General features: G+C 32.6%; 1 protein-coding gene across 1 annotated transcript in view; it reads right to left on the reverse strand.

The window, feature by feature from the left end:
• Positions 1 to 8,564, reverse strand: part of LOC141817027 (uncharacterized) — a gene marked incomplete at both ends in the record, with an annotated part of 32,629 nt that extends 24,065 nt beyond the window's left edge. The window contains 4 exon segments of the mRNA XM_074704729.1: positions 1,182 to 1,219; positions 1,289 to 1,403; positions 8,029 to 8,087; positions 8,531 to 8,564. Coding sequence (XP_074560830.1) covers positions 1,182 to 1,219; positions 1,289 to 1,403; positions 8,029 to 8,087; positions 8,531 to 8,564 — 246 coding nt within the window.
• Between the last annotated feature and the right edge of the window lie 5,127 nt (positions 8,565 to 13,691).

A 13,691-nucleotide genomic window follows, 5' to 3' on the forward strand; every position in this document is an offset into this window, starting at 1 on the left:
ATACAATAGACCCAATATGGTCGGACCCTTCTCCGAGACCCGCATTAGCGAGAGTTTTGTACATCAAACTACCCTTTTATTTGACGGGATAAAGTTATTTTGAAAATATATTTAAAAGTTCCTAATTTTTTAAAATAAATATTTGAAATATTTAAAATTATCATTTGAAAAATAATTTTATGTTTTACAATCATGGTTCAAATGTAATGAATCAAATTAGAATCATCCTAAATCAGCCACATCTAATTTTAAAATTATTTAATTCAAATAGATACCCTCCAGTTGAACAAAACTTTTAATATGGACTCACCTCTAAATCAAGAAAACCTTGTAATAGATATCTCTACCAAAAACACCACTAAAATCATGTTTATTTCCCACAGCCAACCTTCAGCAAACAAAAAATATATAAACCAAGTGAAAAGCTTATAAAAGCAAACCAATAAGTACCATCTAAATATGATGCAATAGAATACATCTTTCTCCACGGTTAACACAACTTAAGGCAATAATTGCATGGATACTATTGAATGACAAACAAACCTTAAAATTGAATTTGAAGACAGGTACTCAAAGAAGTATTTGGAATAAATTGTGACTGATAACTAATTGATAATTTAAAATACTAGCATTTTGCATAAGGGTCGCGGATGACAAAGATATTTTACATGAAACAAAATGAAGCTAAAAACAACATTAATGGATGGAAATCTTGCTGGGTAGTGAATGGCAATAGAAATCATTAGAACAGTCACACTTTAAATAGTTAAAATGAGTAGAGATTGGTAGACGAAATTGGTATCAAGGTAAGAAATTGGGTAGTGGGTAGTATGCTGTCATCAAAATATGAATATCAAGTCTATGCTATTCTTATAAAGATGAAGCTTCTACTTCATGCAACTATTTAATATGCTTCAACAAATACATCTCTACTTCATATAATTGAACAAATACATCTCTACTTCATATGCTTGAACAAATGCATCAGCTTAAGCAGCAAGCATTGACTTAAACCATAATGCAGCTTAATACAGTAAAACAGAAAAATAGGCTTAGGTAACATATGGAGCCTGTGTTTCTGCATCACTAGATAAACAGAATAGCAAGAGCACTTGAAGATTACAGGCATTGAAAACCTTTAATCAAATAAATTGTACAAAATACCAAATAGATAGACTCACTCTGTTGACGTGCGCAAAAGTTCATACACCATTTCTGTCTGCATAAAACACTTTATAATATAAAACACTCCAAAGAATAAATAGCAAACTAGTCATGAGCAAATAACCTGCAAGACATTTGGTAAATTGAGTCTTTGAGCAAGTTGTGTTGCAATCGTGGACTTTCCGGTACAAGCAGTTCCACATACAAGAATGACCAATGGTACTCTTTGGTGATGAAACCTAGATGAATGACCAACAAAAATAATTTTAAAAAAAATTGAAATCACTTACAGTAGTCAAAGCACAAGGGAGTGAGCAAATCAAAAACAAAGATCACAAGAAAAAGGAAATTGTTCTGTAATGAGGATAGTAGTAAGGGATCACACAAGATAATCCTTAAAAGTGAAGAATTATAATGCCTTTTTAATTAAAGAGGCTAAAATCAATTAGTTTAGGTGCTTATTGTTGTTGTTGTTATTATACTTCTATTGTTTGCTGTATATTCACAATGTATGATCCCCATGCAAAATACTGCAATAGAAAGCATCTGGCTAAGCACTAAAAGAAATTCCCAAAAATTGCAACACAAATGTAAACCTCCATTTTCTTAGCCCAGAACAATTAATTGACGCATTTATAGAACGTATGATTTATGATAATATAGGAAGTTTAAGGAGTCTTGACCATCATTACCTGTACAGTGACAGCAATAGAGTATTAACCACCACTTAATGGTTAAATCTTAAGAAGCCATAGCCCTCAACTATTCAAGGTCAAATATTTTCATTTTGTTAAGCACTAAGGACAGAGCATTAGCAATAACAAGGCTTGTAGATCTCTTTTAAAAATATTATCTCCCATAAAATGGAGCGATTCAAGCGGCTTAAGTCTATGGTTTAAAATCTCACACCAAGCCAAGTGGCACGGTCAAAACATATCATAATCCCAGTAAATTATTAAAACTCAATATTGATTTATCAGTACAAGCAATCTCCTGTGCTACCTTTGTTGATTGTGCCATACTGAAAGCCTTTACACACCTTGGTGTGTTACAATACATGTCAAGAAGAAAACTAAAAAATTATATTGATTGCAAAAATAGTAGATTGGAAATGCAGTCAGTCGACTAATCCATAGCAGAAAAAAAGTGAAGCTAAAGACAAGTTGAAGAGTATAAAGGAAGGACCAAAGAGAGCTTGAAAACACTAGCGCTTTATGCTTAACTTCTTACATCTCTAACTCTTATTGTAATTGTAAGCCTGAAGTGTTGTGCTTCTTACTCTCTCTTATTCTTAATCATATAACAGCACTCTTGTATGAGCTTTCTTTACCTCTGAAAGGTCCAAGGAGAAATGATAATGGGGGTATTTGGGAATCTCAAAGTCATAAGTCATAGAGTAGTAGTGCGGGAACAAGAGTTCTAAACCACGTTACATCAGCTTGTTAGCATTGTAATTTATGTTTCTTATTTTCCTTGCGACTATCTGTGTTTCATTGACCTTACTAAAACGTATTTATAGGTCAAGTATTATTTGCTCCATCTATCTATCTAATCACCATCCCTCAAGATCCTAACAATTTTTAATATAGCAATTTTAATTAAAATCATTATATTAAAATAAAAAACCCACACCCCTCATTTCTCTCGTTGCCAATTTGTTATGTTAGAGTCGTGAGTCGCATGGTGATCACCTCCTTTGAGGTTTTGACAAGCACTCATTCCTCCAACCACATCTCCCACCCCAATAATAAACCCATTACCTATATGCATCATTAATCCAAAGTAGAAGGGTCGCCATCACTCATTGTCGCTCTCCATTGCTTGCTATCATTGTTGCCTCTTGTCAATCGACGTTCATTGTGGCTTCTTGGTAAGTTTTTGAGCACTTTATAGCCCTCGGCCATCTCGTGTAATCAATAGAAGGATTCAACTTATCTCCTTTTGTCACATTTTGTGCCGACTGTGAGCACACAAGAAATCAACATGGGATTCCTACGTGATCGACATAAGGAATCTTAAGGAATCTTGTGTGGTACAGTTGGCACAGACATGCCAATGGAGTACTAGTGTTAGTCCCATGTTGAGACGATAAAAAATCTCTATTTTGGGCAGCATGAGTCAATCAAAAACCTTAAATCGTCTCCAACAATTCCTCTATTGTGCTTGTAAACAATAATGGAGGTGAGTGGAGAAGCGTCATTCAAAGTACAAGTAACTTTCGAGTAATAGAGGCATCAGTGCCTACAAAGTAACCTCTTAGTTGGAGATGCTTATTGCAGCAATCACGGAGTAAAGGGTATGATGGTAGTAGTGAAGGTTGTGTGCGACTAAGAGAATTGGGAATCATAGGGGCAATAGAAAGGTAGTTAAAGGATGGCTAGGCAGTGGGTGACAATGAGGTTGCGAAAGCAACAACCGATCACGATGTTCACAATGATCTAGCCACAGGAGGCATCGAGCGAAGATGGACAACCAAGCAAAATGGTAAAGGAAAGTAGGCTTAGACCTGACCACGGTTCAAAACTAACAGTTCGATGACATGAAATCATAGGTTCAATGATTCGAAAAATCTCAACCTTTAACCTTAACCTTTAAAATCGATTACCAATCGGGTCACAGTTCATTATTGGTTCGTGGTTATTATTTATATATTAATTTTTAAAAAATAATTAAGAAAATTATAAATTTAGAAAAGTAAAAAAAATAAAGGCTTAAATTTATTTAAATTGCCTACATATCTTTTATAGTATAGGGGAATCAAAGTCCATGTATTTCATTTACCTTTTAAACTTTATTTCCTTAGGAGCATTTTTCACTCACTTCCATTTCCGATTCTCATGTTGGTAGTTCCTTCGATATTAAAATCTTCTGCCATGTCCTCCAAACGTTACATTGTCTGTATTCTTTTTACGGCTCTTGTCCAATCGTCAAGTAGCACTTAAGCTTCCAAAAAGTCAAGCCATATTAGATCATCTTTTATTCATGATAATACCTCTAAAACTAAATATTTATTCTACAACAACGATTGACACCATATAAGCTAAAATCTCCTTTGTTATAATAGAGAAGATGGGATCACTTTGGGACTTCTTAAACCACTATAAAAAAATATCAAAATCTAGCTCGCTATCTATTTCATTAAAATCAAAGGTATAAAATAATTCTCAAATTCCAATCTAGAATTTGAGGAACATCGTGATTATTTCCTCTATTCTCGAAATAAAAGTTGTGCCTTCATGAATTTTAAACTACTACCATTACTAGTACTTTGTGTTTCAATTGCATTACCATCTAATCCATATTTTAAATTATAATCTTTGAAAATATCATATAAATGGGTTCTAGTATTTTGTACAATAAAAGTAGGATTATAAGAAGAAGGATAAAGCATCATAACATATAACAAACATTTCATGAAAAATATTTAATTTAAATCTAAGATCTAAAACAAATGCAACTAAATAAATATTATAATATAATAAAAAAATCATTTTGCCTTCATTGTTGACATGCAAGAAGATAGAAATTCATTCATGTTATATTCATTTAAAATTAAGGTTATATTACGTTCTTCATTGTTGACATGCCTTCATTGTTGACATACAATTTTACGTTCTTCAATACTTGCAATATTAGATTTAACATTATCAAATGATATTGAAAATATGTTATGAGTGGTATGTGCTTCATCAAAAAATACTCTGATATGTTGGTAAACATTTTTGGATTGACCAAGAATTGTTGGCAAGTCACCCATATATGAATGAGTTTATCAAATGTCACTTAAAATATCAGAGATATCTTATTATTTAATTTATTAAAATTTTCAATTAAATCTTTTACCTTGCCTTACTAATTTTTTAATCATACAAGTGAGTGTGGTTTGAAGAACACGTTTAGCAGTTAGGTTTAGATTAAGTGATTCTTGACAAAAATCTTTAAATGTGCATTTAGAAAACTAAAAGAAAGGTGTTCGACAAAAATAAGTCTAATGATCGATTATAAACTCAACTAAATGCTTCAATGACCATAATCGCCACCTAATTGAAATTTATAACATTACAATACTTACATTTTGCACACATTTCTCCAGACGAAAAATGATCTTCTCAAAATATTTAGTAAAAATATATGATTTTAGAGGTGGAGTATCTTGAACTTTGGATGATTTTATATTTTCTTGTGTCTCAAAAATAGATCTGGCTCATCATCGATAAATTCAATAATATCGGCATCCATATTTGAAATTATCTCCTTGCCCTTGCGAGACCAAGATAATTGTCATTTCATTTGAATCGACGACTTGAAGACAATTGAAATTTGAGAATTGAGAAAAGAGTTAGGAAGTTGATATAAAACTAATGAACTAGAGTAGCATATTAACAGAGTTTGGAGAATAATGAAAAACGATCAATAATCTAAACTATCCAAAATAAAAACTCATCCAATGCTCTAGCGATTCTGATAGTCAAAACCGTTGGTTAATTAGTGGTTCCAATAGATACTCTTTAATATATATATATATATATATATATATATATATATATATATATATATATATATATATATATCATGTGAACTGACAATTTAAACCACTAGTTCACTTAATTCTAGACCAAAACCATAATCGGCCCATGAAACCGAGTCAACGGGTATCTTGCCCGTTGACCTAGTTAAGGTCTAAGCTAGTCCGGCCAGGCCCATGGGCAAGTCTAAGAAAGGTGACAAGAATTTTTTTTTTCCAGCAACTATATTGTTTTGGCACAAGGAATATGTTTTTTGTTATTTTTCAACCACTCTTTTTTTATAAAGAGGTCAGCAATGCTTAGAGATGAGGTGAGGACACGAGTGTTTTCTTTCAGCTACTCTTTTTTTTATAGGGTGGCAATACACAGAGAAGGTGAGGACATGGGAGTTTGGTTAGAACCTGATTGAAGGAGAGCGACAATGGGAAGAGTAGTGGATGAGAATGGTGGCAAAGCTTAAAGATGATGAAGATGAGTAGTGGATGAGAATGGTGGCAAAGCTTAAAGATGATGGAGATTGGAGGAGTAGCTAGTACTAAGACTAAGCCACTAAGCATGAGATCTAATACCAATTAATGCATGAACAAAATCAGCCAACAGAACCACCCAAGAACTTGGATAAAATTGATGAAGTGAAGGGATAGACATCTTGAGAAAATAAAACCCTACTCATAGGAAAACCCCTCACATAGAGAATCAAATAAAAATTTATTAGTTCAAACATCATAACTCCTTTTGTAAAATGACAGTAAACTTATTATTCATAAAATAAAAAATAACTCATTTTATCCTAATACAAAATATAATTAACTTTTCTAAAAGACTAAATGAACTTTTAAAATTACCTAAATATTTTCCTAGAAATATAACAAACTATAAAATTTTAAATAACTTAGACAACTTCAAAATTTCCAATACATTGTCTTCATCAGTTGTTGCTTAAAAATTTGTCTTCATGCAATCTCTAAGGCCACATTCTACAAGCGCAAATCATGACTGCAATTATGCATCTAGCTAGTGTTTCTCTTGAACTTCAGTGCTCTTTGATTTCCACTAATTTCAGTGATATGTTTGGATGTCCCCTTTCGAGTGAGTTGTTTCTTTGCCACTATTTGGTTTCTTCGCATGACCCTTGAGTATTTCTTCCCTTCTCAATTTCTTCATCCAGCAGTTACAATCTTGCAGCCTATCTTCTTCACTGTGGTTTTTTTATCAAATTCTGCACAGAGACTCTAACAGATCAAATTCTTTGGTTCATATTTGATTTGCTAATAAATTCTTAATCTCTGCAAATTGGTATTGGTCCTCTAAATCTCCTTTTCAATCGTCTTGTTACCTATCTTCCTAGAGTTGTTGCTACATCCTACAGCTATCATTCCTCCAGCACATTCAGTTAACCATCCAATTCTAGGAAGAGAACCTATGAAGGTCATTGGTCAAATCACTGGTATGCCAACTTTACCACTTTCTTTGGTTCTCTATTTTCCTAGATTTTCCAGTTGCTTTGGCAATTGATTATGTTTCGCATTAGGATGTGAGAACACTGGAATGGGATAATTGGTAAAGAGGGTATAATTCTGAAAGATCAGTTGACAGTATCTCCTCATTCATCTGTTATAGTTGCTGACTCAGGTCCTCTACAAATATATAGTCACCTAAGGCATCTTAGTCTGCAAGATGTAGAGAATATATTTCCTAGTTTATCTGTCTACAAAATTTTGAGTGTGATTATATCACCTAGGTTAACTTTCAATCCTGTGGTGTTGAGACTGCAAGAACCTTAATACTTCAAACAAGAGTTCCACTTAAGCTTGGGGATGATGCAATGCTAACATCATATTTTCTTATAACTTGCATGAGTACTTCATGATAAGTCCTTTTCTCTATTTTTCTTCCCTCGCAATAAACCATACAATAATTCATCATGCGTATTTGGATGAACTTGCTTTGCTTCATATGTTGTCCTCAAGGAATGATAAGCTATCATATTTTCTTTCCAGATGTTCTAGGTTACAAAAGAGCAGGCAATGTTATTCTCCAAAGTTACATTCGAGCTTTTGTTTCCGCCAAGGTAACATTCTCTGAGTCTATCATTTTTCTCAGTCTCACCTAATACATTTGAGGTGACAGCTGAGGTGCTCCCCATGCCCACACCTTTGTATATTCCATCATCTTCTGTTATGTGAATAGTAATATAAAATTTGGAAGTACAAAAGAAACACAAAAGAGAGATGGTTTCATTAAAGTAGCTCAGAGCAAAGATAAAGATCCCATATGTGATTCTTTACAAGAATTGAACTAGAATGCCTACAGTCTGCTTAACAATGCAAAGACTTACCTAGTCATCATTTTATATCGGTTTATGTACTCTTCTCCATAATTTCTTCGCTCCATGAGCTGCATGTGGATATACAAATAAGACTGAAACTCATAACTAAAAAAATGCCTGAATGATAGAGTTTCAAAAAGAGGATATAAAAAAACAAATTAGTTGCTCATTGTTAAAGAAACCTTATACTACAGATGTTCAATTAAACTTCAAGTTAGAAACTGTAATTCATCCCTAGGACAGTACATCATTCAGTGGCCTGATTTTTATGCTTCAGTAAAAACAAAGAATAACTAAATCGAGTAGTGGGAGCCGAGAAGATATTACATATATTTTACTAGTTTAAAGGTTTCATGGTTAATACGAGGAAAGAAGAATTAATTGGACAAATAGAATTCTCGATGATGTGGGGACATGAAATGGGAAAACTAAGAAAGTTTAGTCTCTTGAGTTAACTAATAGGATTTATCTGTTATCTGGGTTTTACAATGAATAAAAAGGAAGATGGTACCTTGAAAAGATTGGCTTCCAGGTCAGACTGTGATCTGCAAAAATAGCATGGTTAAGTAAAAATATACAAAGTGACATTGATTTGAAGAATCATCTCTACAAGATGAACTTGAAGCATTTTTTTAGGAAAAAAATAATACAGATGCAACCATAGTTTAAAGTTTAGATAGCCTGGCTGGTCCAACCACGAGTGTACCTAGACCAGCCACCCAACACCTAGATGCAACAAGACAAAGTTCCTGCTAATGGGGATGGCCAGTGATCCCTTCTGTGCTGCCTGCAAATGTTGCTCTGGAGTTCACTCTCAATGGCTTATTTCATTTCCCCCACATCCATATGACCTCCTGATACCCTCTTCTCCTCCCACTCATACTCTCATTTTTTGATCCATCCACACTAAATTCCTAGTCATTCAAGTGGATGAGAAGGCTCAATGGAGACGAGCTCATATAATTTTTGCTTCATTAAACATGAAGACAAGTAACAAGGGATTGGTGGCATACAATCAGGGATAGTATTCCACTTCTCAAGGAGTTGAGGAAGATACTGCAAACATAAAAGTGGAGATGAGGATGCAACTCCCAAGCGGGAGATGTAAACCTGCACTAGATGTTCACAATTATTCAATGGTAGTCTCAAATGCAACATTAGGAGCCACAGTTCCATCCAAGTCTTTGAGCAAAGGTAAAACTACAGGGGGAGTGCCTAAGACAACTTTGAACAAATACCAAGTTGGAAAAGCAGGGGGGAAAGATGAATGGTCGTTGAACCTCTCTATGCAATTAATGAAATGTGCAATTATCCGAATTGGGCCCCTAACATTCAGAGATATGCTGAGATCAGGCCTCTTTGCTCCTAAATATCTAAATAAAAATTCCCCATTTACTGAACCAAAATGCTCTCTATTATGCATTAAGCTGTTTCACAAATCAGCTAGATTCTTGAATTAGGTTATTTAGTTAAATCACTTGATTGAAAATGAGGCAAATGCCCATTTAATTTTAGAGAATATTTTTTTAGTTTTGCAAATGTGAATTAATTAATTTTGACCATCATATTGTTTAATAAAACAACTAAATGAATTGAAACAAATTAATCACTTCCTAAGTTTAAAAAAAAAAGACATTAAATTAATTTGGTGCTTTCCTCTATTTTTAATGAATATTTCAACCAATCAAACTATTTCACCAAATAGTGATACAATTATTCGATGCAACAACACAACTTGATGGGTTGAAATAATTGAAAAAGAAAATTTAAAAAGGAGGCAAATACATTTAATTTTGTAATTAAATATTTCTTAAAATTTAAAAATTCAAAAATTAATCAAATTTGATTCTATTGGTAAACGACCCTGATAGATTGACACCAGAAAAATTAAATTCTTTTTCCTTTTTTATTTGATTTTCCATTAAGGATGTGACAAAGGTTGTAAAATTAATATTTGTATAGTGAATTATTTTGGATAAGAATTGAATTGTGAAACTAAGGTTCAACTAAAATTATTATATTTTAAAAAGTTTTCACTTGGTTGAAATAATTTTTAGTTTTAAATGCACTGAAAATAATGTAAAATGATTGATATAATGCATACCTGTTTTGTTACATATAGGACACACATCTTTGCCTCTCTTTATTATGTTTTTATTTCTCTTTTTATTAATATGAGCTATAATCATTTTTTAAGTTCAATGTAATGCACGAAAAGAGAATTTAATGGTTAGAATCGTTTAGATACAAAATTCATATTTTGAAGATGGGAGTTCTATAAATTCTGAGTTCTAAGTGATTTGTGTAGCTTTGGGCTTTGAAGAGAGCAAAATAAGATTAGAAAGGAATATCTGAGATTATTTTTTTATTTATGATAATCTATTATTGCAACTGTTGATTAATTTTCTTTTCTGTAAAAAAAATCATTGCATTGTGAAATTATTGCTGAATTAATATTCCTCTTACATTGTGATAAAAATCAATATCCTTATATTAGCATCCACTTTATAGATTAACTAAGGTCATCTAAGATTTCTTAAGAGAAACACATGTAAACCTCACCATAAGCATGGAGAAGCCATTAACAACCAACATCAAATCTAACAAAAGTTATATCTAATATTTTTAAAATAGTGAAATAATTCACAAAATATGAAGTTTCATGGGACTTTTAAACACAAAACATACAAGAAAATCTATTAGAGCTTCAAGTTTCAACATTTAAATTCCTCTCTAATCTAAATAAAGTCACTTATACAATGTTTATTAAATATTAAATTAATATATTAATAATCAAAATACAAAATTAATTAATAATTAATTGATATGTTAATTAATTAATAATAAATTCATTAACATATTAATTAATTCATTCATTATTAACTAATAAAAAATTTTAAAACTATATAATTAATCATTGTATTAATTAATTAATTAATTAATTAATTAATTAATTAATAGCACATAGATAGTAATTACTAAAAAAAGGTGAAAAAATAAAAATAAACATGTAAATACATAATATAAATACAACATATATACATTATATATATATATAACATATATTATATTATATAACATATAATATATATTTGTTATTATATATAATATAATATAATATATATATATATGATATAACCAAGGATTGAAATTTCGAGCCACATCGGGCGATACGGGCGAAAAATTTTGTTCCACCGAGGCATTGGCACCAGCACAGCATCGGCACAGGAATTCCGACCTAGGGACGCCCTCCGGAGGCGTCGCCCGAGCTTGGCGACACCTCCAGAGGTGTCGCACGGCCTCGGCGACGTTGCCAGAGGCGCCGCCTGAGTCCGGCAACGGTACGGTACGATACGTAGGGATTAATTAGATTTTAATAATCAATTCCTAACTATAGTTCGGAGTTATAGTTTAGGATAATTTAAATAGACTTTATTAAAACCTATAAAATTATCAAAAAAATTTATTTTTTATTTTTAAATATTTAGATTAAATTTTTTTTATTTTAATTAATATATTTTATATTTTTTAAATACCAAAACTATACCGGCACGGTACGATACGGTACCGAAACTGTATCGTTCCGATCCAGGACCGAAACCTCGGCACGGCTCGATTTTTTAAACCTTGAATATAACATTATGTATATATAACATCATGTTATACTAATCACTCATTTATGAGCAGCCCATAGGCATCTGCTGATGTAGCAAATTGACTCAGTATTTTAAAAAAAAATAAAGTTTAGGGTTTAGGGGGTTTAGGGTTTAGAAATGAGATTTTGTCCAAATCTGACATGTTCAAAAATAATGTTAACAGCAGATGTTCATGGGTTGCTCTAGATTGGTGAGTAGGGTAACCGGACTATATATACATATACATCTCACAAAGATGGGAGCATTCTCATGAGATGATCATGATTTTTGTTGTGCTCGCTGCCCCACTTTTGCCAAGCTGCTTCAAGACCTAAAAACTCATGAAATCCCCACTAGCCACCTTACCTTTGTTCTTCTCCACCAGTGCTACTAGATTTCAGTCATCCGATGCTCATAGCCTTCAACAATTTCAACCGAACCAATATGCATTCTCTCCTTAATTTCTAGACCTTTCATAGCTTATCTCCTCTCCTCTTTCTCTCCTTGAGATCGAAAAAAATAATTCTGATCTTCACAAGTTGAAGGTGGATGGATTCATGTGGTTTTGATGTTGGCAAAGACAAACGAACATACCATCTTACCTTGCTTGGCATGAATAACACTATTGTGGCATAGGTGGCACATTGATTTTCATGTCTTGATCTCCCAACATAACAAAATGTTTTGGCTGTGCTGGATGGCATGGCTCAATATTTTAAAAATTGATTCTAATAGTAGTTTGTGTCACTTGCTAGCTTAAATGTTAGTCAAATTTTCGATATAGAAGAATAAGTAACCTAGTTTGGCATTTACACCTCTATTCTTGTTTGTTAACTTTCCCATAGGTTGTCCTCTTTCATTCTCAGTATCCTTAGTCACCACTCTCATCTTGAATAATCCATTTGCTTCTAGTTCTTATTCAAAGTTTCTGCCTTGTGGTAGCTTCTAGTTCTTATTCAATGTTCCAACCAAAGAAAAAAAGATAGTTGCTGAATCAAAGGTTCAGTTCTTTGAATACAATTTACTGCAGTTCATCAAGAGTTAAAGTTCTTTGTTATTCCTGGTAGAGAATAATTCAATGAAAAAGATCATCTTAAAATGAACTGGTCCGACAAAATAAATCAAATCTTTGTTTATTTATTTTATTTGTGAAAAATTGTTTTATTTCTTTTGGCAATTCTAGTAATTATAGTGTATTTTTTGCATGATTCTCTATGTTTTATCATTCAATTAATTGTACAACTCTGTTTTGGAGATTCTCCTCTCTCATGTGTTAAATTGTCAAATAAAGCACACAACCTCATGAGGACACTGCATCAAGTCTCATGAAATCACCAGTGGAGGAAGATGAACATTGCTCAACTTCCATCAATCAGCTTGCACAAAAAGGAAAGATGTGCCATGTTTACTATCACTCAAGGACCACCTTTTAAGTTAAACAAGTTAATATTTACCTATACAACTATAATTATTTTCCTAAAGAGAGAGTGAACATGGCTTCCAAGGGCTAGGGATGTTCATAGGTAAGCTCAGTTTAGAAAATAGTTTAAAATTCTATTCACAAAATTTTGGCACAAACATAAAAACTTAAACAATTCCATAGACAAGAAATTCTAAAAATTTCCAAAACCCAACCACATGGGTTTTTTTCCAAAAATTCAAGTTTCAAGTACATGTTTTTCCCATACCCCCTACTTGAAGGGTCATTGCATCAATCAAGCTTGCCCCAAACACAATCCAACAGAGCAACACACCTAACTTCAGAATGTTCAAATAGTCCATAGTCAAATACCATATAAAAATCTTGGTAAAATGTCAATCGAACATAAATATGCTTGCAGGATTATGAGGTATCCTTTTGCTACCACAATTGCTACCCACATTGCAGCTCAACCAAAAAGTTGAAGCTAAATCAGAATATTGAAAGAAATTTTATTTTTCTGCTCTCTCCCACAATCCCAGGGTACGCAACACCTCCACTTCCCTTATTGATGCCCTCCCTCTGTTTCAGACTTCTTACTTTACTCCACCACTCCT

Source organism: Curcuma longa, unplaced genomic scaffold (genome assembly GCF_044706935.1).
Source record: "Curcuma longa cultivar G26 ecotype Majalengka, Jawa Barat unplaced genomic scaffold, ITB_CL_G26_1.1 contig_19073, whole genome shotgun sequence".
NCBI lineage: Eukaryota > Viridiplantae > Streptophyta > Magnoliopsida > Zingiberales > Zingiberaceae > Curcuma > Curcuma longa.